The following is a 25,558-nucleotide window of genomic DNA, read 5'->3' as shown; positions in this document are numbered from 1 at the left end:
GCCAAATTAATGAAATAACAAAGCAACACAAAATAAATAAATAAAAATAAGATTTGGAACATAAAAAAATAAAAAGGAAACTGAATCTTCAGTTTTTAACTCAGTAAACAGTTGCACATTTTTTTTAGTTAAAAAACCTTTTCTTTTTTTTTAACAAACTTTATGACTAATTTAGCTCTAAACTGATGGAGTCCTGTTAAAAGCTCACCGGCTTTGCTGCAGTCCACACAGAAGTTGTTCTTCTGACCGACGAAGGCCTTGCTCAGGCCGGGACCTTTAGCCGTCACCTTGGTGGCGTCTGATTGGGCGGGAGCGGCCTGCTGGGAGCAGCTGATGGCGCGGGTTATGGGGTCGACCATGACGGAGGAGGTTTCGTGCAAACTGTGGCTGGACACCAGCTTAGACCCTGCAGGACACGGCAGCAGTTAAAGTTTGATGCTTTTCCTCCTCAGATCATTTAAATCCTGTCGTTTTTTTTCCTCACCTGTGATTTTGACTTTGAACGGGCTTCCGACGATGTGGTACGGTCCGCCGTATTTGATGGAGATGAGATAGTTGCCGGGGGCCATGGGGGTGTACGTGACCTTGTAGCCCTCGGGACACTCCACACAGTCCATCTTGACCTTGGAGGGCCCGTCGATCGTCACGGCTAGAGCCCCGGGGCCCGCGGTGCTCGTGTTCACCACAAACTCACATGCTGATCCTGCAGGTGAGACGAACACAGAAAAATCACGACTACGGTTTCCTTCAGGACTCATTGAATCTGGAAACTTTTTTAAATGTAGTTTTATACACTTTTATTCTATTATCCAGTCCTTTGAGGGTTATTTTTCTTTATTTCCTGATACTACCTTTTACATCCAGGGATCAGTTTGAGTGTTTTCATTGGTTCAGGAGACGTTCAGCCATTAGAAACAAACACTCGGTACCTGTAGTTCCTCCCTCCAGTCCTGGTCCGTAGGCGGACACCATGCCTGGGTCTCCAGCCTGTCCCGTCTCTCCAACCCGGATTTTAAACGGACTTCCCGGGATGTGGCTCCCGTTGAACTTGACGTCGATCAGGTAGAGGCCGTTCTCTCTGGGGATGAACCGGACCGCGTACTTATCTAGAACAGAGGTGGGGTCAGCTCAGCTCATCGGTTCCTCCCACAGATCTGCTCTCAGAGGGGGTCTCTGGCGGGTGGGGTTACCTTGGTCGATCTCGGTGACGCAGCACTCTTCCAGCGCTCCGGATGGACTGTGGACCTTGGCGTCGATGGCGCCTTTGGCTCCGTTCAGGCTGACGGCGAACGATGCCGGCTGGTTTACTTTCAAACCCGACTCCTGCTCGAGAACAAGAACACTCCAGCACTGAGTCACCGGCAGCACAGATACCCACCTTAACCCCMTTTAAAGGGATCCCCGATTAGTTGTAACATTGGACTTTATTTGATGAACATTTATTTTAACTGTAAAATAAAGACTGTAAAAATACTGTAGGCTTTATAGTTTTGTAAATTTTTTAAAATATATTTTAACACGGACAGAGCCATTTTATTTACATGCAAAGCATTCTGGGTAAATGATGACGTGGACAGGTCCTCGGTGTGTGCGAGCTATATCCACCCTGGAGGTTAATCTTGGACAATATCTGATGATCGACTCTTAAATGAAACCAGAGAGCGTTGACAGAGAGGAGAAGGTAGAAATGACTCAGTCTGTAACTGAAAATATGGATGGACGACAACAGAGCTGCTTCATGGAAGAAGAACCTCAGTTTAGCCTGTTAGCCTTTGTGCTAGCCCTGATACTATATAGCCTTATATGTATTGTTGCTAGCGCGACAAACAAGCTAAACTGAGGTCCTCCATCCATATTTTCAGTTGCAGGCTGAGTCATTTCTACCTTCTCCTCTCTGTCATGTGGATGGAGGACCTCAGTGACGAGAGGAGAATGAGTAGCGCTGAGCTAATACATAGATATGGCGATAGCATCGGGGCTAATGCTAAAGCTAACAGGCTATGCTGAGGTTCTTCTTCCATGAAGCAGCTCTGTTGTCCTCCATCCATATTTTCAGTTGCAGGCTGAGTCATTTCTACCTTCTCCTCTCTGTCAACGCTCTCTGGTTTCATTTAAAAGAGTCGATCATCAGATATTGTCCAAGATTAACCTTCAGGATGGATATAACTCGCTAACAGCCTCGCACCAAGGACCTATCCACGTCATCATTTACCCAGAATGCTTTGCATGAAATGGCCCCGTCCGTGTAATATATTTTTAAACTTTTATTTTAAAAATTATGAAAACCAAACAGCCTACAGTGTTTTTACAATCTTTATTTTACAGTTAAAATATATGTTTATTAAATAAAGTCTAATGTTACAACTAATCATGGATCCCTTTAAAACGCATCATACTCCCAAGTGAAACTGCTGGACTTACCTGGAGCTAACAGGGCTAAAGAGGAGGGCTGTGCAGGAAAATTAAGTGTGTAAATTAAACTAAACAAAGATGATCTTAGCAGCTTTATTTACCTTTTACTGGTGCAGGTGTAAGAACATGAGTGCAAGGTTAAAAACTCAACTTTTACCAACTTTCTTTTCATCTGTTAGACGTTAGTGATGTTTGTGTGAGGAAACAGCCCATTTCCAACCTCTTTAACCCTTTAGCTCCCCGTCAGACCCTCGGGGTTGGAAGCCTGTTGGGAGCCTTTAGAATGAGGCACGAGAAACACACACAGTCCTCGAGTATCCCAGAAGCCTTTGCGCCGACCAACAACGCAGCAGCAGCTGCTTTCACAGCCTCGCCTACAACCTCAACCTGATCTTTACCAGAAATTCAGTCTAACTTCCGGGTTCCTGTGAGTAAACACGTTAAAACTGAGTTAAACGTTTCCCCGTCTTTGGAGTCAGAGCTGCTGCTGCTGCATTGCGAGCGGCGCGCCGCGGCCCGGGCGTGCACACGGATGTGCGTGTGTCTCAGAGCCTCACCTGAAGACTGGCAACAGTGAGGCGGCGAGCGTCGTCCGACGGCGAGGCCACGGGGACGACGAACGGGCTGTCGGGGATGTGCTCGTCGTTGAAGCGGATCGACACCTCGTAGTCACCTGGAGGCCAGAGGAAACTGTTAGAGGGGAAGACCACCCACTGGCTTTCTTTACGTCGGGGCTTTTCAATGGTGGCCCACGGGCCGGATGTGGCCCACGAGTGACTTCCATCAGGCCCCTCTATTTTTAATTTATTTTTATTTGACTTAATTCACTATTAAAATAGATTTGAAATAATTTGTAAATTTTAAATTTATGTTTCACTGCAACAAAACAAGAATTTAAACTGGTCATCAAGAATTCTCCTAAATCTGAAAATGAAAATGTGAATATAAAGCAGCCAACCCAAATGTTCTGAAACCCAGCAGATTTTAACACCAAATCTTTAAATCTTCAGCTCTTTTCCAGATTTTTAATTTGACACTTTATTATAAAGGTTTATTTGGATAATCTGTGGGTTATCAACCTCATCCTCCCTCTAATTATTATTTTTGTCGCCAAACATTGAAGATGTGTTGAATCGGATCCTGGTTTTCAGAGTTCCTCCTGATTAATTTAGCAGATTTTTTATTTTACTGATAAAAAAGGAAAATAACTTAAATTCGCTTGTACAGATTTAAATTATCTCCGCCTCCTCTCACCAGGCTCCTGCACGATGTAAGACACTCCGCTGGACCCGTCCTTGCGGTCCTCGAAGGCGATCTCGGCCTTGCTCGGACCCTCCACGGCGATACTGAGACCGCCGGCTCCGGCCTCCCTGGTCCAGATGCTGAACTCGGCTACAAGGAGCACCAAAGAGTTTCAGATTTTGAATCATTCAGACACACACACACACACACACACACACACCACCAACCTGGTACCCCGGCCTCGGCTCTCTCCAGACCCGGTCCTCCAGCACGGACCTTATGAGCGCCGCCCTCGCCCAGGGGCCCGACGGTGAACTGGAAGGGGCTTCCGGGCACGTGCACGCCGTTGTACTTGACGCACACCGTGTGCACGCCCGTCTCGGTGGGGACGAAGCGGATGCAGTAGGTGTTGTTGTCGCCCTCCATGATTTCAGCTTTGTGGACCTGACCGGACGGGCTGGTCACCTGAGCTGTCATGTCCGATATGCTGATCTCTGAAAGGACAAACGTTCGTGAAACTTAGTTTTTTTTTTAAATCTTTTAATAAACGTTTCCGACTCCTCGCTTCCCTCACCTGGGATCTTCAGGCTGAGGTCACACTGACTGCCGACGTTGGCGACGGACGCTGCCCTCCTCTTCCTGGTGATGCTCTCCTTCATCCTGCCCTCCCCGGTGACCTTCACCGTGAACGCGCTCCCTGAGCGGCGAGCACAAACGTCTCATTCAGTGAGTCAAACACAGAACCTTTGCTCTCCAATCCCAGATTGTTTGACGGTACGCACCTGGCACATGCTGGTCGGCGAATTTTATGTTGATGATGTAATTTCCTGGTTCAGTGGGGCAGTAGGTGACCTTGCAGGTGCCGTCCTCTTGGTCCTCGGTGTTGATGTCCACTTTGCTAGGTCCCTCGATGGACAGGCTCAGGCCACCGTATCCTGCAAATGTAGCAAAGAAAAAGAACTGAAGAATCTGTCTTGAGGATCATCTCAGCCATTAATGCACCAAATTGTAGCTCAACATCTCTAAAAGTTGAGTTAAAACCACGATTGTATTAGCTGTGGTGGCCATTTTGAATTTCCAGGAAAGAAATGAACAGCACTGGGCGTGTAGCTCAAGCTTACCAATAGCTACACTAAAACGTTAGCTTAGCATCTCTAAAAACTGACTGAGGTATAAAGTTGTTTTTGTTAAAGTTTCAGTAAATTATGTCGCCAAGAAAAATAACAGCACAGTTAGTGGCTGAGCAGTTTTTGATTTGTTAAAGACAAAATAGATGTTTATTTGAAATCTTTTAGAGGTGGATGTTAACAGGGAGGCACTGCAGGCAGTAAATAAAATAGATCTTTTCAGTAAAATCTTTAGCTTAGCATCAACAGCAGGGCCGGCCCAAGATAATTTGTCACACTGGGCAAGATTTCAGTTGGTGCCCGCCGCCCTGTGTGCAACTTTCCAAATATCACTGCCAATTTACATCCATTCACAAATCAAATTCAATATTTTTGTTCGACATTTTTTATCTTTAGAAACCAGGTTGACCAAAGAATACAGTTAAAATAAGTTGAAACAGAACAGCACCTGCCAACATCTGCTGATGACATCATGAGGAACACCTGTTCATGTCAACCAGCAGCTGTGGACTGAAGCAGTTCTAGGGGGGTCCAGGGGTAAAAGATCTACTCGAAATTATACCTTTTTCAGCCACYTGAAGAGCATTTTATTAAAATCTTGGGATTAATAAAACATAAAATCAGTATTTTATTACGGTAGAAGACTGAAAACCAGAATTTAACCTGAACTTTATCAGAGATCATAGATGATTCACCAGTAGTTAGTCTTGACTGCATCATGATACTCTGATAAAACGTTATCAAATATTTGTGGCGCCCCCTCTAGATGGACGTCCCCCTTTCCTGTTGCCTTTMCTACCAGCCCTGATCAACATGTGCACCAAGTGCGTACCTGCGTCTCGAGTGTCGATGATGAACTCTGCGGGCTCGAAGGTCCTGGCCTCGCTCAGGCCCTGCCCGCTCACACGCACCCGGCTGGCGTCGCCGATCTCCGACTGGTTGATCATCACGGAGATGGGGCTGCTGGGAATGTGGCGGCCGTTCTTCTTGATGTTCACCAGGTGCTCCCCGATCTCTTTGGGCACGAAGGAGATGCCTGCAGCAGAAACAAAAACAAAAATAAAACAACACAAAACGGGAGCGGTTACAGTGACGGTGGCACAAGGCTTCCTGTTCGATGGGTCACAATCGAATGGCGTGCACGCTCACCGACGTGCCCGTTCCGCAGCATCTTCAGCAGGCAGGGCTCCTCGCGTCCCGAAGGCGTGGTGAGGGAGGCGGTCAGCTGGCTGAGGTCAAACTCTCCGATGTCCAGGGGGATATCGGCAGCCGAGCCCACCTTCAGATGGGACATCCTCATGGAGTCGTCACCTGGAGACGCAGCGGTGACAAAATGTTTTCATGTCTCTTTGGAAAATTTTACAACTTGTGAGCGTTTAAGGATCTTAAGGTCCAACATAAAAATGAGGAACTACGCCTCCCCATAAAACAAACATCTGCATCAGACTAGGACAACAAAGACTGTAGCTCAGATTGATGCATCTAATGATTCAAAGAGACCTCCTGCAGCTGAGACTCCACCAGATTTAAAAGAAGACGCAGAGTCGTTAGTTTTACCGGTGATCCTGGCAGAGTAGGGGCTGCCGGGGATGTGCTTGTCGTTATATTTGACCAGGATGCTGTAGTCGCCCGGCAGGACTGGGAGGTAGGACACGGTGCAGGTACCATCCTGGTTGTCCACACAGCTGATGTCCGCTTTGGACGGACCCTCGATGGCCAGAGAGAGACCACCTATAAAGAACACAGAGTCATCGAGTTGTATTTTTTAATATTTCTACCTTCAAACATCACAAATAACAGAAGCAATCCTAAGTCATGACAACCTCCAGGAGCTCCATGTCAGCAAAAAACTTTTTATTTTTGATGAACTAAGTTTTGGTTGGTCAGGAATTTTAATGAATGAAGGGAGTCATTTGTCCCATTGTCCTCATAGGCTGATCATTTTAAAGCTTTACAGTCATTTGTGTTTATTTATTGAACTCCTACAGGTGGAAAAGGAGAGAAAAAAAGTTAAGTTGGGATTTAAAAAGTTAGAAAACACCTAAAATAACAGTGGAGTTAAATACTTATGTAAAAAAAATATCAGAAAAAGCAGTGAAAGCAACAAAAGTTTAAGTTTGGTAAAGTATTTGTTATTTTGTAATATAATTGCAAAAGTTAAAATATTTTCCATCTAAAAAAAATACAAAGGGGATTTTTCTATTGAACTTCAGGAGCCACAAAATGTATTATTTTTTCCAGATTTTGAAGTTAGTAAATTCCTATATAACAGCAGACAAGTAATCAAATCTTTTATTGTGAAAAACTAACAAAAAGGGGAAAGGACATTTTACATATTATAGGAAAACATTCCAATTTGGGGTTAAGTTTTAGTTCTTTTGTAATTTGTAGATAGATTATACAAAATTGTTCACATTATGTACATCTTGCATGACATTGGAGTTCTCCAACTGTTTTAGCTGTTACTTTTCATTTTCTTTTAAATAATTTCAGCAATACTTCAACACCTTAATTATGATTAAGAGTTTTCCAACAGACCCTTATAAATAATATTATCCTTTCAGGCGTTCATGAAATTAGTGGTTTTAAATCCAGTTTCTGACAAAGACATGACTCTGTTGAGTTGAGTTAAAACCAGACTTTGATTCTTGAAGATTCTTCAGTCAGACTTCGATAAGAAACTGAGCCTCTTTAAGAAAAAAACCAAAGTCCAGCTGACTTTGATTCGACTTGTTCAGGTTTTCTGGATAATTTCGGATCACGGGAACATAAATCCAAACATACCTTCTCCGGCGTCTTTAGTGTTCACGGTGAAGACGGCGGGCTTGTTCACGGTGCCGTGGATCAGGCCAGGACCGTACGCGCTGACGTTTCCGCTGTTCATGTAGTCCACGTAGAACTGAAGAGGACTTCCTGTTGACGGGAACCACAGAAACGTCAAACCTTCTGCTGGATCTGAAYGGGTTCGTGCTTTCGGAGCTCGGACGTACCCGGGATGTGGATGCCGTCGTATTTGATGTCCATCTCGTGCAGACCGGCCTCCGTCGGGGAGTATTTGACGGTGACTGTGCCGTCCTTGTTGTCAGTGATGTCTGGCTTGGCCACCTTGCCCGACGGCATTCGGACCTCGCCTTTAAATAAAACAAAAATGGCGTCATTCTCACGCCACGGACGTCAGGAGATTTGAACCCTCCTGCTGTTTACCTGTGATCTCTCCCTTCTGGATGGTGAACGGGATGACCAGGTCAAAAGGTCTCAGCCCGGCCACATCCAGACCGTTCATCCCCATTGGCCGATCGGTTGCCTGGATGACAGAACGCAGATATAATAAAATCACCACCCAGTGACGGACACGCTCGCAGCAAAGACGCAGCAAACACAATGCAAGCAGGGGTGGAAGCTTCCCGAACGGGAGAACGAGACAACCATGAGATGGAATGACAACGAAGGGAGACGCAGATGATGGTCAGGATGATGGCACCAACAACAAACTGTGACGGGAGAAAYGGCTCGTCAGGGAAAAGCATGGAGAAGGGATGGAAATCCTTTAAAAATCGCTTTGGTTTAAGCGATTTCAACATGGAGCAGTAGACAGCGGAGCTGTACAGCCCTGCTGAACCGTCCATGTGGAACACAGGAAGGGAGGAAAATGATAGAAAAGCCCCCCCCCCACAAAGAATAAGACACCTGTGAAGAGAGACATTGTTGAAACGAGGCCACATGGGACGACAATGGGATGAAAGATGACAAGGTTGGACAAGAAACTGAGCTAAGAGGGATGAGAGAGCTGCAGACTGAGGTTTTTGGTACCCAGGGTTGTTGAGCGTAGTATTGGGGCATTTGTCTCTGCTGCATGAGGAGCTGATCTGATGGTCCCTCCAGAGCCTGAAACGGGGGATTGAGAAGGTCAAAGAGTCGTGAGGAGGAGAATTAAACAGTTAACCAGACAAGCTGTCAGGATCATTTAGAAATCACAACGAGGCGAGCAGAGAGCGCTTTGCTTCATTGTTTGGACAGTACACAGTAAAAAGAAAAAAAATACTTTATATCAAACTATGGAAGCTTTTTTTTTTTTTTTCACATTTAAATTATTCGGTTGAAGTCTATATAAAATGAAACTGCAAATATTCTCAGTTTTAAACTATTTAATTCCTGGAAATTATCTCGTAACCCAAAATTTGGAGCTTTAGGACCCTCAGTGGATTCCCAACCCCAACTTGCTGTAAATGAAATATTAAAATTGTCAATTATTCTTCCAAAATCAAAGCTTAAACGATGACATCTCATTATTTAAATAGAAAGTGACATAACAAAAAAAACCTTAAATCTGAGTTACTGGACAAGATCAGTTGTTTTTACTTTAAAAAAAGGAGACATACGATGCTTTTAAATCCTTCCTTTTCACATTTAAATCCTTCACTTGGGTCTATATAAAGTGGAACTGCAGTGCTTTGGTCTGAATTCCTCCTTATTGTAACTCCACAAGCCCCGCCCCTTTTCTGGGGCGTGTCCAGATCAACTAATTTTGAGGGGCTTTACACCCTGCCCTCCTCCAGCTTTCAGACCGGTTAATTCCAGTTTGATAGAGAGGTTTTTATGACTATATAGCTGAGCAGAAACATTTTATTTACAAATAAATTAAAAAGWCGTCAACAAGGGAAGCCTTGTCCATCCAGCCAAACATTTTGGAGTCAGAGTCTGAGGGAAATGAAGACCACCAAACTGTAGTTGGTAAGTCCAGACCTTATTTAGAAGTTCCATCACAAATAATTTGATGTAATAGTTTAGAAAACATCACAGAAAATAGAGAATGGGTTGGAAAAATATGACCAAAACAGAATATAAAGATATTTACGTAGCACTGAGACTAAACTCAACTTTTCTGCATTACTACACAATGACAACAAATAATTTATTTAACAGCTAAATAAGTGGATTTTGCAGAATATTTCTCCTTTAAAACAAAATACCAGTCTGCAGGATCTAAACAGTTTGCACTTAGAGGGAAAGTTTAGTAACTAAATATGAACCACATTGAGTTCCTTTTATTCTGAAGGTGGGAATAAAAAAAGGTTTTTACAACTTCCCATTGCTTTTCAAATAAGTTACATTTGTTTACCATATTTTGTTTTCCATACACGTTTGAAATAAAGAATCTAAAATATAAAAAAAGTAAAACTCACCGTGACTTGGAAGGGGCTGTTGGGAATGTGCTCCCCTCCGAAACGGACGCAGATCACGTACTCGCCGGGCTGCGGCGCCGTGTAGAAGATGTCGAACGTGCCGTCCTCRTTCTCCACCACGTCCACGTCCAGCTCCGCCCCCTCGGGGGTGCACACGCTGCACGTGACTTTGCCCTTCCCGGCGGCCTTGGCGTCGACCGTGATGACAGTCTGCTCGCCGATCTGGATGGTCGGACCAACGCCGGCTCCTTAAAAAAAAAATTAAATATAATTAAAAAGGGGGCGGGATTTGTTGCGTCAGCTCATTGGAGAATAAAATATGGAGAACTGAAACCGCTTCAATCGAGGATGAAGTTTTAATCTGCTGCTGCCCTCGGGTCAAAACAAGGCCATGTGGGGCATTTTAACCCGACAGCATCAGTTGTTGCTCAGGCAGTGTTATTGATTTATTAAAAAATACGATTTTGGGCAGTTTCAGTCCTCCGTAGCACAAGCAGTCTGTCTTTAACACACGCAGCATGCACCATTCCACAACCATGACACTGATTAATTATGATTCATGTTATTACATTCATTTAAAACCAGTTCTTCATTACAAAAGTTTCCATCTAGATTAGCCACAGAGCCATTCCACCATGCCGTCCTACCTACTCTGTTAGTCCATTAGTCCGTCCAAAACATAAAAAATAMATAAAAAAGATGAGAAATCGTTACAGAAAAGAGAAAAAAAAAACCAAAACAGATGTATTAAAGACAGAAGGGGACATCCTGCTCTGAGACCACTATCCTCCATGCGTTCAGAGAAGAAAGGAAAAGTCTACGTTACAAATCTTTCAGTGGGGCTTACCTAAACCGTGACCTCCGATTGAGACTGATAAAACGGTGAGAAGAAGGGGGCGGAGCCAGAAAAACAGAAGTGACAAATAAAAAGACAGTCAGGTGGAGGTGTGGGGGGTGCTGGAGGGGTGGGTAATAACTGTGCTCCAGACAGTCGGGACAGTGAAGCGGGTTGGTGTGTGTGTGTGTGTGTGTGTGTGTGTTGGGGTGTAACTGAGGAGCACAGCGTGAAGAACAAACTAAATGCACAGAAAAATAAAGACACAGAAGCAGATAAATCCAGGTGAACATGGAGAGAGCTCACAGTGCTGCAGCTAAAGAAAACATGAAAAATAAAAAAAAATAAAAAAACACAACAGCAAATCCACACAGACCGAGAACCAGGGCTTAATTCCTCCAGAAAAACTACAGTAGTGTTTCTGGGGACTCAAAAAGCTGACGGACAGCACCTTTTTGTTTCCCCACTGTTCTATTGTTGTGTTTAATTGATCTTTAATTTTTTTTTTCTTTGAAGCAGTTACTAATTTGCATGTTCTGTGTGTATTTGCAGTGCACGTGTTTGAAAATCATGTTTTATGTTTTCGTAGCCGCAGCATTTCAGGCTCTTTCAGACACGTCGATGAGTGGTTCTAAACTTTACAAAATAAAACCCACAAAAAAGTAAAATAAAATAAAATAAAAACTGGTGAATCAAAGTGTTGCTAAAGGACAAATTGTTTTTATCCATATCTAACTGCTTTGTTGTCACATATGGAACATCCTCAGTCAGTTTTAAACTCAATTTAATTTTAGGAAATCGTCCAACGACCCATAATTTGGAGCTTTAGGACCCACAGTGGGTTCCCAACCTCAACTTGCTGTAGCTGAAGCCTTAAATTGTCAATTTTATTTCAAAATAAAAGCTTAAAATGACTAAATCTTGTCATTTGAATTTAAAATTTTTTTTTAAATAAAAGCAGTGAGTTAATTAACAAAACATCAGCAGCTCATTTATTGGTAGAGATTTAAATCCTCTGAACCTTCTGTGTTGAAAGAACTTCTGTTTGTAAATAAATCAGGAAACTTGAGACGATCTACTTCTAGCTGAGAGTAAAATGTTTCAGGCGTCGGGTCTAACCTGTGACTGTGCACTTGCTGGCGTCTCCGGTGGGCAGGGCTCTGATGCGGTACGGCGAGTACGGAATCTCGTCGCCTCCGTATTTGATGAGGATGGTGTACCTGCCCGTCATGTCCGGCACGTAAGACACCAGGTAGGTCCCGTCGTTGTTGTCACGGATGTTGGCCTTCTTAGGCTTCCCCTCTGGGTCCTTGTAGGGATATAAAAAAATAATAATAATGGGGGGGGTTATCAGTTTGAAAAATGAGCCAATTTTACGTTTTGGTGGAAAATRTGGAACTCACGGTGATCTGCACCGCCAGCAGACCCTCGCCAGCGTCTTTGGCGTCGATGGTGAACTCCACCGGCAGAGAGGCGGGAACTCCGGTGGTGTTGAGGCCGGGTCCGCTGGCGCGCACCTTACTGGCATCATGGGTCGGGAGGACCTTCACCTTGTAAGGGCTGATGGAATAAAAAATAAAAACAAGATTGAAGAGAAACAAAAGTGAAATAACACTGAAAGGTTAAAAAGAGACACTTCAGCTTTTTACTTCATAATTGTTTAGTGAGAAAGKTTGAATCTTACCCTATTCAAGTGACTCACTGAATTTTTAACTTTACATCAGTGGATTTAAAACTTTATTTAAAATAAAAAAGGTTAAAGTGGAGATATGTTTCTGGAAAGCCTGAGGTTAGCCTTTAGCTTGTACCAAAACTCAGATTTTTGAGACGTTGAGTAATTTAAGCTGTGCGACCGTGTTCACCTGCGTGGGATCTCCTCATCAGCATACAGGACATTAATAGAGTAAGGTCCCTCTCTGGTGGGGACATAGTTGACCGTGTGAGTCTGATCACCGTTATCCACCACCTCCGCCGGCTCCACAACACCTGCAGCACAAAAAAACAAACAGGAAGAGGGATCCAGGGTTAAAATTATAGCTAAAAGTAAATTTTAAACCAGGGATGAGGACAATGGAGAGTAATAAACCTCACAATAGGAGTGCGCCGCACACGCACATCAACACGTGAGACTTGCGTTCAAGGTTGGTGAAAAAAAAACAATAATAAAAAAAAGATAATCTGCGCCTTACCACATTTACTCAGTTATTGGAAGAAATACATTTGACAGCTCAAACTCTACGGTATATTAAAACACATTACTGGTTCTACAAATGTTACATTTTGTGGACTGTACGGCTGAAATAACCTAAATGAGTAGAGTGAAAATTTAACAGGACGAATATATATCACCAGAAACAAAGTTACTTACAAGTTAAATTCAAGACTTTTTAATGCCTCTTGAAATTAAATTTAAAGACCAACTTCACAATAAATGATAAAAAAGTGACAATTTTACCAAAATGTTTATTCTAACAAAACTAGCTGCGAGAGACATTTATTATTATTTAAGACGAAATTACAAATCATCTTGCTTACAATGTGTTAACATTTTTAAGACCTCAGAAAGACATTTTAAGAGTAATTAAGGCCTTCGATTGATGAATTCAATGCCTTTTGAAGACTAAGGGTCTGAAGAAAAACTGAGAAAAATACATTTTCCTGATTTTTCCACAAAAATAACCTACTTTTACTTCAAATATACAATCCACACAAGAAATAAATGATATTATTTTACGATTTAATTACGTCATTCGTCTACAAAAACTCCTGGATAAATATTTACAAGTACTCCTCTGCAAAAACTACCCACAATTATAATGGAACAATAGAATTTCCTCATTTTATGATGGACCGTAGACTACTAAACTCAATACGATTAGGTGGAAACTATATTGGTAAACTGAAATTAATAATCAAAATGATATTTTTCAKGTAGTTTTTCCACAAGAGTAAAATGTTAAATTTTGTGGACTGTTCAGCTGAAATAATAAAATGGGTACATTATTCTAAGTCTCAAAAGTCATTTAAATGTGAGCAGATCTGTATAAATCTTGTGCTGGCACACTCCCACCTGTGAGATGTAATAATTTCCATAAAGGAAGCTCTGAAACATTAAAATGTGCGTCACCTTTGGGTCCTTGCACGCGGACCTGCAGCGGTGCCACTCCAGCTTTGGAGGCGTCCACGGTGAACGCCTGCGGGATGTTGGCCCTGACGTTGTTGCCCAGGCCGGGACCCTGACACTTCACCTTGGTGCTGTCCACCGTGTCGCTGACGGGCACCGAGAACGGACTACCTGCTCAGACAGATCAGAAGTTTGATTGATTTATTTTCAACTTGTAATCAGGGATTTGGCAGCAGAGTTGATCTTAACCCGTGATCGGCTGTCCTCCATAGTTGATGTTGAGGTTGTAGGTGCCAGGTTCGTACGGGATGTACTCCACGCTGCAGCTGCCATCTTTATTATCAATGCAGGCCATTTTGGCCTCCGATGGACCTTCCATAGCCAGACCAAGACCACCAGTTCCTGCGCCTCTGCAGCCAGAACATTATGAACATTAAAACCAGGAAACATCAAGTTTTCCACTTTTGAATTCTGCTGCAGTGACGTACCGGGTCTCCACGGTGAACTTGTTCGGCTTGTTGGTGATTCCACTTTTCAGTCCAGGACCGTGGACACGGACCCGAGCCGGGTCGCAGCCTTCGGTGACTCCAACTCTGAACGGACTGTTGGGTACCGGAGAGCCGTCGTAGCAGACCTCCACACTGTGTGGGCCTGAAGCAAACAGATTCAAAACCACAGAGTCAACCTTTCTTTATGGTTAATGTATTGAATTTGTATTGAGGTTTAGGAAAAACCACAAAAAATAAAATAAAATAAAAAATGAGCTGTAATAATTATTAGTAGAAAACATTATGGTCACCAAACAAATATTGCATTTAATTGTCAACCCCCTTGAAAATGAGATGTTACATCTCAAGGTGTTATCCTTGAAACAAATAAATACTTTTAATCTGTTAAAATTATTGAAACTTTATGATCTGGTTGATAATATCTTAAAGTTTATGTGTAACATTCACATTTACAATCTCAAAGTCATTATAACCTTATAAGGAATGGACATTTTTTGCAAAAACCTCCATTTCAAACTAGTCTGAAGTGAAAAGGTTTGTAGCATTAATACTGATAAACTTCCAAAACAATCTATACGTTTAAAATGATAATTAAGGAGAATTTATTGGGAAAATATGATCCCATGTAGTATTTACAAGATGACATGAAGGATACATGATGTTTTTTACATGAAAATACACAAAGTTATCTTTTTGAAATTAAGGGGCAGATACGATAAGATTCTTTTCTTCTCTCTGCACTTTTCTCACTGTGGGGGTTGATGTACTTTATAGACAATAATCAAAAAACAAACGCCTCACCCTCCTCGTAGGGCGTGTACTCCACGTTGTACGTTCCGTCTCCGAGGTCGGCGATCAGGGCGTCCGTGCGGCTGCCAGACGGGTTGCTGATGAGGGTTTTGATGTGGTCGCCTCCGGTCCGCGTGAGAGCACGGGCATCCACGGTAAAGTCCGTCGTGGCCTCGCGGAAAACTCCTACAAAAAACACAGAACATAAAGCAAACATGTTGACTTTTTCCTTTTGGATTTCTTAAACTTTAAGGGTTCATTTTTCTCCAGAGGACCTTTACCTCACTAATCTCACCATTTAGGAAGCTTTAAATTTTAGTCTTCAAAATCAAAACAGTCCCCCTCCCCTCCTCATTCAACCTTCAAATGTCAGAACCTTCAGCTCTGCAGATTTTTACCAGCTCAAGACATCAAAACTCCAGTGCAACAAGCAAAAGACCTTATGATCTCAGCACGGTCATCTTGACCCAAAAACTCAGGAGGTAGAGTTCAAGTCTTTTTCTAGACCTCCTAAGTCTGTTGACTTCCTGAAGGTGGCTTGTGTTTAGAAATGTGTTGGGAATTTTACAAGTCAAGACGACAAAAATATTAAAATAACTATTAAAAAAAAGTCTTGGTAGGTTTGGACCCAGGCCAAATCCAGAAAGTGCCCCTTCAAAATCACCCTCACTTCTGCTTTTACATGAGAAAAACAATCATCGCCAGAGGACCTAACGCTGTCTGTTTGCACAAGCTTTGCGTTACCTTTGCCCTCCACTCCTGGTCCGAACACGCGGACGCCGCTGGCATCAACCGCAGGCTCCACAGCCAGCCGAGCAGGGAAGTTTGGCACATCCTGGCCACCGTAGCGTATGGTGAGCGTGTACGCCCCGGGGTAGAGGGGAATGTAGGTGATGGTGTAGGTCCCGTCTCCGTTGTCTTGGATGTGAACCTCTGCCTCGGTGCCGCTGTCAGAGATGATCTCGATGGTCAGCTCGGCGGGACCGGCGTTGGTGCAGTCCACAATGAACTCCCCGGTCTCCCCAACCTTGGCACGCTCCAACCCTGGTCCAGAGCAACGTACCTGAGGAGAGACAAGAGCAGGTGAGGTGAGRTGACTCGTTTCATCTTCTTTAAGACATTTTACTAGCTATAGCCAACCTTGGAGGGGTCCGTAGCAGGATAAGCTGTGGGGCTGAAGGGCGATCCAGGGATTGGAACGCCATCATAGGTCAGCTCGACCTGGTACGGCCCGGCATCACGAGGGATGAACTTCACCTGACTGGTCTCTGGGCTCAGGCCAGGCTCCACCTGCAACAAAATAAATCATTCTTTAGTGCGTCATCTTTTGGCACAAATTATTTGACACCGGGGACGTTTGGAACGGCAGCCTTTACTTTACTAGCCACTGGCTTTCCTGATGGTCCGGTCACTTTGGCAGCAACTTTTCCCTGACCTCCGGCACCCTTCGATTTGACCGTCACTTCCTGGTCTTTACCCACAGTCATCTCTGCACAAACAAATTACTCCAGCTTCAGTTTGGAAACAAATTTACAGATAAAGGCTGACAGTAGAACTTGTTTGCAGCTAAAAACCCTTTAGAATTTAGAAACAAACTTACAGAAACTTGGTATGGTACTTCGAAGATAATTTTAAATATAGCCAAGTAAAATTAAATTATGTAGCTTGAGGGCTGAAATTAATGAGTCACGATAAAGTACATACTGTCTCCCAGGCCCGTGACGTTGACCTTGCTGAGGTCCAGAGTGGGCGCCACTGCGACGTTGAAAGGACTCTTAGGAATGTGATCTCCACCGTAGGTCACAGCAACTCCCAGAGAACCCTGATGTAGCAAAGAAATCAGTGCAAAAATACTTTTAATTCAACCTTTTCCTAAAAGATACTTGTCTAATTTTCCTTATACACACGCAATGATGCAGACTATTTACAAATAAACATGCAAGAGTTTCGACCATTTTACCTGCTGCACAGGTGTGTACTTCACAGTGTGTGTGTTGTCGTGGTTGTTTATGATCTCAAAGTCTGAGACAGCTTCTGCTTTGGTTGGGCCGGTGAAGTTGCAGTCCAGGTTGGCCTTTCCGGCTCCCTTAGTGTTCACAGTGAAGTGAGTGGGTTTGTTTAATTCAACCCCTAAAAAATAAATAATAATAATTACAGATGACCTGTCAAAATCCATCTGGACAAGATAAAATGAAGATGTCAACATTTACACAATTTCTTTTATTTTTTTTATTAAAACCTTAATATATGTTTAGGTTGAAAGTTGTAACTGTTATTTTAAATTTAATCAATAAATAAAACAATCCACAACTGCATTCTGGCTCATTATAGATGGCTAAAAGTGTTACACTAGCCAGCAACAATTATTTTTCTTGAATTAACTGGAGAAAATAGATATTCAAAATAGAAAATACATAAATATATTGTAGCACTTGAATAAAATCATTAAATCAAACTGTAACTTAAAAAGTAAAGTTGCAAAAAGCCAATTAGCATAGCTTAGCCAGTTAGCTTAGAAAAGCCAACTAGCGTAGCTTAGTAAATTAGCTTCAAAAAGCTAACTAGCATAATATTGCCAACAGATGACTACCAAGTTCTGCTAGTTAGTTATGCTATTACTCACCCACAGTTAATTTTAAGCTATTTATTTAAATCGAACTATAAAATAAATGCTGTATAATTAAACTTAATCTAAAAGTTCTAGCAACTTTAATTATTTAAAGAAAAAGCAATTGACCTTTTTATAGTTACTTATGCTTAGTGTCAGTATTTTGCAATGCATTGTGGTCTAGATACATCATCAGGTTTACTTCTGGTTCATTAAACTACACTTAATCTAAAGAAAAAATAATTTAAACAGCACAATCTTAGTTAAATTTGATTAAAAGTTGTTGTACCGCTACGACTGAGTCCTGGTCCTTCGGCCTTAACTTTGCTGGCATCATGAGAAGGATCCACTTTGATTCTGATGGGCGTCATCGGAATGGCCTAGAAGAAGAAGAAACATTTATTATACACAGAATATGCTGGTGTTACTCTGATTTGTGATGCGGGATTTAAACCTACGTGTTCAGCAAACAGCACCATGATGGTGTAGCTGCCGGCACCAGGAGGAGTGTATTTGACAGTGAACGTGTCGTTATCGTTCCTGATGATGTCAAAGTCGATATCGGCCTCTGCAGGTCCCACCACACCGGGGGCACACTTGATCCCTATGCTGATGTCACCTGAAGACAAAAAAAACCCATCAGAAATTACATTCAAGCTTATTATTTCAATTGTAGCTGCAGAAAACTCCCTTGTTATTAATTTATGTCGAACACGTAGAGGTGGGTGTCATCAGCGTAACAGAATGTCCTTGACTGTCCTGAAAGGTGCTTTTTAAATAAAATGTATTATTCATTATTATTGAAAACCTAATTTTTTTTACCTTGACCTGCTTCGGCGCAGTCAACAGTGAAGTATGTCGGCTCAAAAGCTTTCAAGCCGGTCTTGGCGACTCCAGGTCCGGACACCTTCACTTTGTTTGGATGGCAGCCGGCTCCAATATTCATCTGTGGTGAAAACACAAACTCAAAAATTCTACAAACAAACAAACAAAACAAAACAAAAAAGATAAATAAATTCAGGGTGTGTACTCACCCTGAATGGGCTGTCGGGGATGTTGACTCCTCCCCAGGACACCATGACGGTGTGTTTCACCGGTTTACGTGGCGTGTACGTACAGGTGTATGTGCCGTTGCCGTTATCTTTAACCTGGACCTCCACAGGATTTCCTTCTCCATCCTGCACAGAAAATTTGTCTGATTGGTTAAAATGTTTCCATTATAGGGTTCAAAAAGAACAAGACAATCTGTCAAGAGTCCTTTATTTGAGATGCTCAGTAATGACTGTGTCAAGTTTAATTAAATGTATATGGCAGCAATACAGAACCCAAAACAGATCTTTACCATCAATGAGAGTTTGGAAGATATTGCTAAATGGAGGAACAAAAAGAAAAGTCTTGAAGTACCTGAGCCAAAATCTTCAGAGGGGCTTTTCCTCCTTGTTTGGCATCAACAGTGAACTCAGTGGGCTTCCCAACAGCCAGACCACTGCTCTGAAGGCCTGGACCGTACGCCTTCACCTGAAACCAACAAACGTTTAAACAAACCAGCATTTCCAGCCTCTTTAGACCAACGTGTTTTTGGGTGTGAGCATACTTTGTCGGGGTAGAAGTCTTTGGCTGGTGGGTTGACGATTTCAGCCATGAATGGTGAATGCTGGATGTCCTCGTTGTTGCAGAGCACGTGGACGGCGTACTCGCCAGGCTCCGTGGGCCAGTAGCGCACGTCGCAGGATCCGTCGCCTTTGTCGTCGCATTCGATCTTCGCCTGAGATGGACCTTCCACGGAGAAACCTGAGCCGACCACACATACACGTGCAGCAGTGAAAACCAAAACATCGCCAGACTTTTTGCATGCATTTCTGGTGGTTTTCGAACTTACCCAGTGTTCCGACATTATCTCCAACAGCTTCCACAACAAAGTCAGCTGATTTACCAACGATGCCTCCCTCCAGTCCTGGACCCCAGGCCCTGACCTTCTGCTGGCCGGCCTCGGCACCAATCTTGACCTCGATGGGACTAAAAATCAAAGGAAGGGTCAATCAGACGGTAGACATCAGAGGTTCAGATGTTTGTTAGAGAAGCAGACCTGCGAGGGATGTGCTGTCCTCCCCAGGTGATGGTGATGCTGTACGTTCCAGGTGTAGTGGGGTAATACTCAAACTCGTACACTCCGTCTCCGAGATCTTTCCTTTTACACGGCTCCTCAATTCCCTCTGCAAAAAAAAAAAAAAAAATTGAAATCGAGTTTTACAGACAAATCTGCAGTTGAACGATGACAWCAACTGGGCGGCCAATTTTGCAAACAAATTAAAACTAATGTTTGAACTCACTGGGGCCCTTGATGGAGACTTTGAGCTCTCCAGTGCCGGCTCCTTTGGTGTAGACCTTAAAGTCTGCGGTCTCCTTCACCCTCAGGCCCTTTGGCTGCAGACCACGACCCTTGGCTCTGCACAGGCTGGGGTTACACGCTGTGGACACAGGACAGCATGCTTTAGTTGGACAATCACACGCAGGTTTTAGTTGGGAGAAGTGGACCAAAAAAAAAAAAAAAAAACAGCAACCGTCACAAAACAAGTCCTGGAAAACTTTCAAGTTGTTTAATCTCCTTCCCCAAACCCTCTGGTGCCTCATCTTATCCCACAAAATAATCTACAGACCCCACAGGGAAGGAAGAGAGGAAGTGGAGCATCCCTCTTATCTCTCGATTAAACTGGTAAAAAAAAGGAGCTGCTGAGTCACAGCCGAACTGCCTGCAGGAAGCAGCTGAAACCCAGAAGAAACCACAAGATATTTTCCAGGAAGGTGACTACAAGATGTCATTAACAGAATCTCCTTGTGTTAAAGTTAATTTTGTGACAAGTGGGCTGAAAAACTGGTGGCGTCAGTTTTCTAATTAAACCACAAACTGAATGTTTTAGAGAAAACATTGATTGTTAGAGAAGTGTCTTCAAAAATCCTAAAAAGGACGTTTGATTCATTTTGAACTCACAGCTCTAAGAGGAACACGAAGTCTAAACAGAGAGAATTAGTCATAAGGAAGGCATCCAATTAAAAATGGAAAAAAACGAGGGTTAGATAAGTCTGTTAAAAACATCCATGATCACAGAGCACAAGCATTCATGCATTCACTCGGTCAGGCAGCRGCTACCCAAGAGAGATGCCAGGAAACAGGAAATGACAGCAGAGGCAAGAGGCCGTTCCCGAGAGTGGACAGATGCCAACGGGCCTCTGTCGAAGAGAAGACAGGGAAACAGAAAGTACAGCAGAGGGAAAACAGCTCAATTAGACACAAAAGAGAAATTACTGCTCAGGTTTCATATCTGAAGGTCTTACCTTCTCCGACGACGACGGTGAAGGGGCTCTTACTGATCTGACCCCCGGCGAAGGTGATGAAGATGGTGTGCTGGCCCTCCTGAGTGGGTTTGTAGGTGCAGCGATAGCTACTGTTGCCTTTGTCCTCGATTGTGCACGGGACCGTGTTCTTCTTCCCGGCAGGGTCCATGATCACCACCTCGACCTCGCCGACACCAGCGCCTTAAAAAAACGTTTAGGTTCTGGTTCCATTCGATGGCAAACATGACACCTTTTCTGTGCATTACCTGCTGTGTAGACGTCAAAGTAGGTGGCTTTGTTGGCGATGTTTCCTGAGGGCTCCAGACCCGGACCCTGAGCTGTGGCCTTGCTGGAGTCTCCCTGAGCCATGCCGATCTCCACCTCGAAGGGGCTCTTAGAAATGTGCTGCCCCGCGAACAACACAGTCACCTGCAAAAACAAGAAGCATGAGTTAAACGTCTCCACAAAACTTCCCTTCGTCCCAGGATGGCTGCAAATTTAAAAACCGTGGCGCTCACCTTGTGCATGCCGGTCACCTTGGGGATGTAAAAAACAGAGTAGGTCCGATTCTTGTCGTTGTTTGCCGTCACTTTAGCCTGGAGGGTAAAAATAAAAAGGGTGTACAACGTTTAGAAAAAACACAAAAAATTTATTTTAAAGAATTGAAAATTGATCAGACCTCCTCTCTGTGTCCTGCAGGGTCCTCCACGTAAACCAAAACCTCGCCCATGCCTGCGCTGATGGTCTCAACTGTAAACTCCGCCTTCTTCATCACAACGTTTCCAACTGGCTCAACACCTTCAGAGAGGAGAAATAACAGGTACTATACAAATTATACAATCCTGGTAAGAAAAAAAACTTTGGTTTTCATCAGGTTTTAAAAGGAATGTCCATATAGTTTAGGGAAAGCAAACCTTATATCGACGGTGAACTGATGGAGTCTGTTACAAATTTTAAATATCTTGTGCTCAACGTGGGATTTATGGATCAACATTAAGATGCAGCAACAAATGTACTTTTAAAGAAGTTGCCGTCCTTTGATCTTCATAGACAGATTCTTCACTTTTTTTTTCTTTTGTGGTTTTATTGAAAGTGTATTATCATTCTGTGTCATTTGTTGGTTTGAAAATGCTTCTGTGGCCCAGAAAAATGGAGTGACATCGAGTAAATTGTGAAGAATTGCATTACTCAGTATGAAGAGCATTTTCATGATTGACACCCCCCACCCCCGCTCACTACTTTAAACTCTTACCATCTGGGTGACGGCCTCTTTATTAAGAACAAATCCAATTTTTTTTATTTGTTCCACAAGCTATTGAGTCTCTAAAATATGCAAAATGTACGGGGTTCAAATAAGGACATGCTTAGTTGGTCTGTATGCATTTATGATTTATTTTTATGGATTTAGGCGACTAAGATGCTTGGCGGCGGATGAGCTATGCCTTTCCTACTCAATTGGAGTTTATTTCTGAGTATTGCACAGTCTGACCTGCAGGGGGAATTAGGTGTATGCTCCAGTGGGTGTCCCCCTGACTTTTTGCACACATTTTGGTTCAGTTTTTATGAAGGTAAATCATTTGAATTGGTTTCATTTTAAAACCCGATGACCTTTAGTTTTGACACAGAAAAGAGGGCGTCGTACCGCCTTTTTTATTGTGACTTGGGTACAAAACATGCTGCATACCTGGCCCGTAGGCGCGGGCCTTCTTGGGGTTCAGTTTGGGCCGGAGGGGTGCCCCGGGCTTCAGTTTGGCCTTGGGGAACTGGGACAGGTAGGTCATGACGGAGTGTTCGTCCACATTGGGGTCGACGATCTCTTCAGGGGTTATCACCTGCAAAAGACAAAAACAAAGTTTTTCCCTTCCTTTGTTTGTCTCCGAAACAGAAGAGGATGCTCCAGATGTGCAGCCTGAAGCGCGGCTTGACGAAGGTTCGCAAAGGAAACCATTACCCACAGAGAGTGAATCGGGTAGTGATCAAAACCACCTCTGCTCAGAAAAGTACCTGATCCAGGTTTGCACGCAAACTGTCTGCAGCCACTCATACAGACACTGGTAGTCTGGTTAGATGAACCCACACAAAGGCAGCAGGRGAACAGATCAAGACTGTTTCTGAGCAGAAACAGAGGAGACGGAAACTACAACGACCACAGAGCCAACAGCCGGCACGCGATGTTGCGCCAGCCGTGCCAACGTCTCCTGCCAGACACGCTGCCAACTGCTGCACCGATACGAGAAGTAATGCCACGCAAGGTTYGGGTTAACACATCATTACAACAACTGTTAGTAATCTGAAGACTGAAACGCACGTCTGGATTGAAAACACACAAAAAAAGCACAAAATGTGACAAATGCATAAAATGATTGCAATTAAATATAAAAAATATGTCAATGCATTTTCATTATTTAACCATTTAGCATTACTTTGCTATTTTTAACTAAATGTTAAATCTAAGCATAAAAATTAAATCTTAATATGTTGTGGCTAAGTGTTAAAGTTTACATTAAAGTATTTTGGAATGGAACACAGCCTTTGCTGTTGGTGCGCAGCTTTTGTTATGACGTCATACAGAGACAAAAGCAGCCGCTAACACTGCTAGCCCTGCTAGCACCCTACAAGACATCAAACTTTCAGCTGAGGTCGGAGTCTGAGCTACACTTCAAACCGCAGGAACAYAGGTACCATGTTTTGTCCAATGAAAGCATTTGAAAATTAAACTTTAAAATGCCATTTTCAGTAATGTTAGCAGCGTTAGCTTTTGTCACAGGATCATGATGTCACAATAAAAGCAACGCACCAACAGCAAAGGTTGCGTTTCATGTTGAAATTCTTTAACGCTCTGAGGTCGACGCCCGCTCTGGAGCAGGCAAAGCTGTGATGCATTTAAAGGGCTTCTGCAAAAAAAAGTGGGAGCATTCAGAGTGTTCATTTGAACTGGGTTGGACAGGTTAGACTTCAAACTTTATAAAAGTAATGTTTTTATATAGTTTTATTTTCATTTACTTCCAAATAAAAACCAGATTTAATGATGAATTTTTTTTTGCCATAATGTGTGCATTTTTACGCATTTGGTGCACATTTAGAGAACGTTTTGTAACCAGGAGGTGCTTGACTGCACCATGAAACCTATTTTTCCCCATTTCCTCAAACACACCACATTTCCCAAACAACTAATCAAAACAGTTTGTCAGTAGGCTTGTGGAGAGAGAGGTTCTAGAGAGGTTTTGGAGACGGGCCAAAGACTGATGGATTTCGGCATTTTGGAAGCTCGTAGCGGGTTAGTTTTTAGAAAAGACGTGCGTTAAGGGTGTGTTACCCTCTTCCAATGAAGGAAAACATTAAAAACATCTCGAATCACCAAARGTTAAGTCAGACGTGCATCTAAACATTTGTTTTGTTAAAATAATTTAACAGGCAGACATGATCGTCTTTCGTGACAGCGAGTGATAAAGATACTTGCAGGTTACCAACACTGAAGTAAAATGATTCCAGTTTAATAAAAAAGTGTCAGGTTTCATGATAATCTCACCTGAGGAATGCCCAGCCAGTCGTCTGCCTGCTGCATGGCCTCACGGGCGTTATCCACCGGTTTGGTCTGATCCCACTGGTCCCAGTCAGGACAAAGACCTGCAGGAAAAACAAAAACAAGGTTTGAGTTCAAGATGTGGCACTTTTAGGTTTAAATTTTACTGCTATTTGTATTTATAAGAGCTTTTATAAAAATCACACTGTTCATTTTCTGGGTTTTAATTAAAAGAGTAAACATGAATTTTATTCTAGAGCTGCCTTTGTCCAATGAAGTGGAGTCCAAACTTTATGGACTTTTTACATTAACATGTTTATTACAGACTGGCGTCTTCAGGGTGGGGATTTTCGACAGATTAAATTTTTTTCTGAAGTAAACAGTCTTATCTTTGGCTTGAGGTCTTTCGACAGGTATGTCAAACATCCGGAGAATGTAACCGAATACCTGCCCTCAGCTCACCTGCGTTAGCTTCATAACTAGTTCACCAACACCTCCCACCCAGAGATCTTTGGAAAATCGTCCCGGCTCACCTGGAGCACAGCTGTCCACCAGGGCCCCCARGGCCCGACCGGTCTGCCAGTCCCTGTTGAAGTTGGTGATGGGAAGCTCGGGCAGTTTGTTCTGGATCCATCCCAGCAGCCTCTGCTTTGGGGTCTTCTGCTTGCCGTCGTCGGTGGCCTCCTCCTCCTCGTCCCACATGGGCATGGAGATGGAGTAATGCAGGATCAGGGTCCATATCAGGCCCAGAATCAGCTTCAGGTTCCCGTCCACGATGGCTTTAGAGTCTGGAAGCCAAAAGAGTTAAGAGTCAAGTCATCATGAAGGACGGAGAAATCAGATTTATAAATAAAAAACTATTAGATGAAGCAC

At 43.2% G+C, this 25,558-nt stretch overlaps 1 protein-coding gene across 1 annotated transcript in view; it reads right to left on the bottom strand.

The window, feature by feature from the left end:
* The window catches only part of flna (filamin A, alpha (actin binding protein 280)), a gene marked incomplete at its 5' end in the record, with an annotated part of 27,346 nt that extends 1,873 nt beyond the window's left edge, over positions 1 to 25,473 (bottom strand). The window contains 46 exon segments of the mRNA XM_014016291.1: positions 209 to 406; positions 485 to 703; positions 930 to 1,106; positions 1,191 to 1,323; positions 2,970 to 3,085; positions 3,667 to 3,804; positions 3,882 to 4,148; positions 4,229 to 4,351; positions 4,437 to 4,589; positions 5,614 to 5,817; positions 5,931 to 6,092; positions 6,339 to 6,512; positions 7,566 to 7,694; positions 7,772 to 7,912; positions 7,986 to 8,085; positions 8,592 to 8,666; positions 9,965 to 10,212; positions 10,812 to 10,835; positions 11,919 to 12,108; positions 12,203 to 12,359; positions 12,662 to 12,785; positions 13,927 to 14,094; positions 14,173 to 14,333; positions 14,412 to 14,574; positions 15,234 to 15,407; positions 15,966 to 16,284; positions 16,362 to 16,511; positions 16,598 to 16,710; positions 16,926 to 17,043; positions 17,182 to 17,351; positions 18,119 to 18,209; positions 18,288 to 18,448; positions 18,652 to 18,775; positions 18,864 to 19,007; positions 19,234 to 19,347; positions 19,424 to 19,620; positions 19,709 to 19,845; positions 19,916 to 20,042; positions 20,160 to 20,297; positions 21,163 to 21,363; positions 21,429 to 21,591; positions 21,681 to 21,758; positions 21,842 to 21,960; positions 22,847 to 22,994; positions 24,692 to 24,789; positions 25,219 to 25,473. Coding sequence (XP_013871745.1) covers positions 209 to 406; positions 485 to 703; positions 930 to 1,106; positions 1,191 to 1,323; positions 2,970 to 3,085; positions 3,667 to 3,804; positions 3,882 to 4,148; positions 4,229 to 4,351; positions 4,437 to 4,589; positions 5,614 to 5,817; positions 5,931 to 6,092; positions 6,339 to 6,512; positions 7,566 to 7,694; positions 7,772 to 7,912; positions 7,986 to 8,085; positions 8,592 to 8,666; positions 9,965 to 10,212; positions 10,812 to 10,835; positions 11,919 to 12,108; positions 12,203 to 12,359; positions 12,662 to 12,785; positions 13,927 to 14,094; positions 14,173 to 14,333; positions 14,412 to 14,574; positions 15,234 to 15,407; positions 15,966 to 16,284; positions 16,362 to 16,511; positions 16,598 to 16,710; positions 16,926 to 17,043; positions 17,182 to 17,351; positions 18,119 to 18,209; positions 18,288 to 18,448; positions 18,652 to 18,775; positions 18,864 to 19,007; positions 19,234 to 19,347; positions 19,424 to 19,620; positions 19,709 to 19,845; positions 19,916 to 20,042; positions 20,160 to 20,297; positions 21,163 to 21,363; positions 21,429 to 21,591; positions 21,681 to 21,758; positions 21,842 to 21,960; positions 22,847 to 22,994; positions 24,692 to 24,789; positions 25,219 to 25,473 — 7,083 coding nt within the window.
* Positions 25,474 to 25,558: the final 85 nt, after the last annotated feature.

Source organism: Austrofundulus limnaeus, unplaced genomic scaffold, assembly GCF_001266775.1.
Source record: "Austrofundulus limnaeus strain Quisiro unplaced genomic scaffold, Austrofundulus_limnaeus-1.0 Scaffold142, whole genome shotgun sequence".
Taxonomy (NCBI): Eukaryota; Metazoa; Chordata; class Actinopteri; order Cyprinodontiformes; family Rivulidae; genus Austrofundulus; species Austrofundulus limnaeus.
This window is presented reverse-complemented; position numbering and strand designations above follow the sequence as displayed.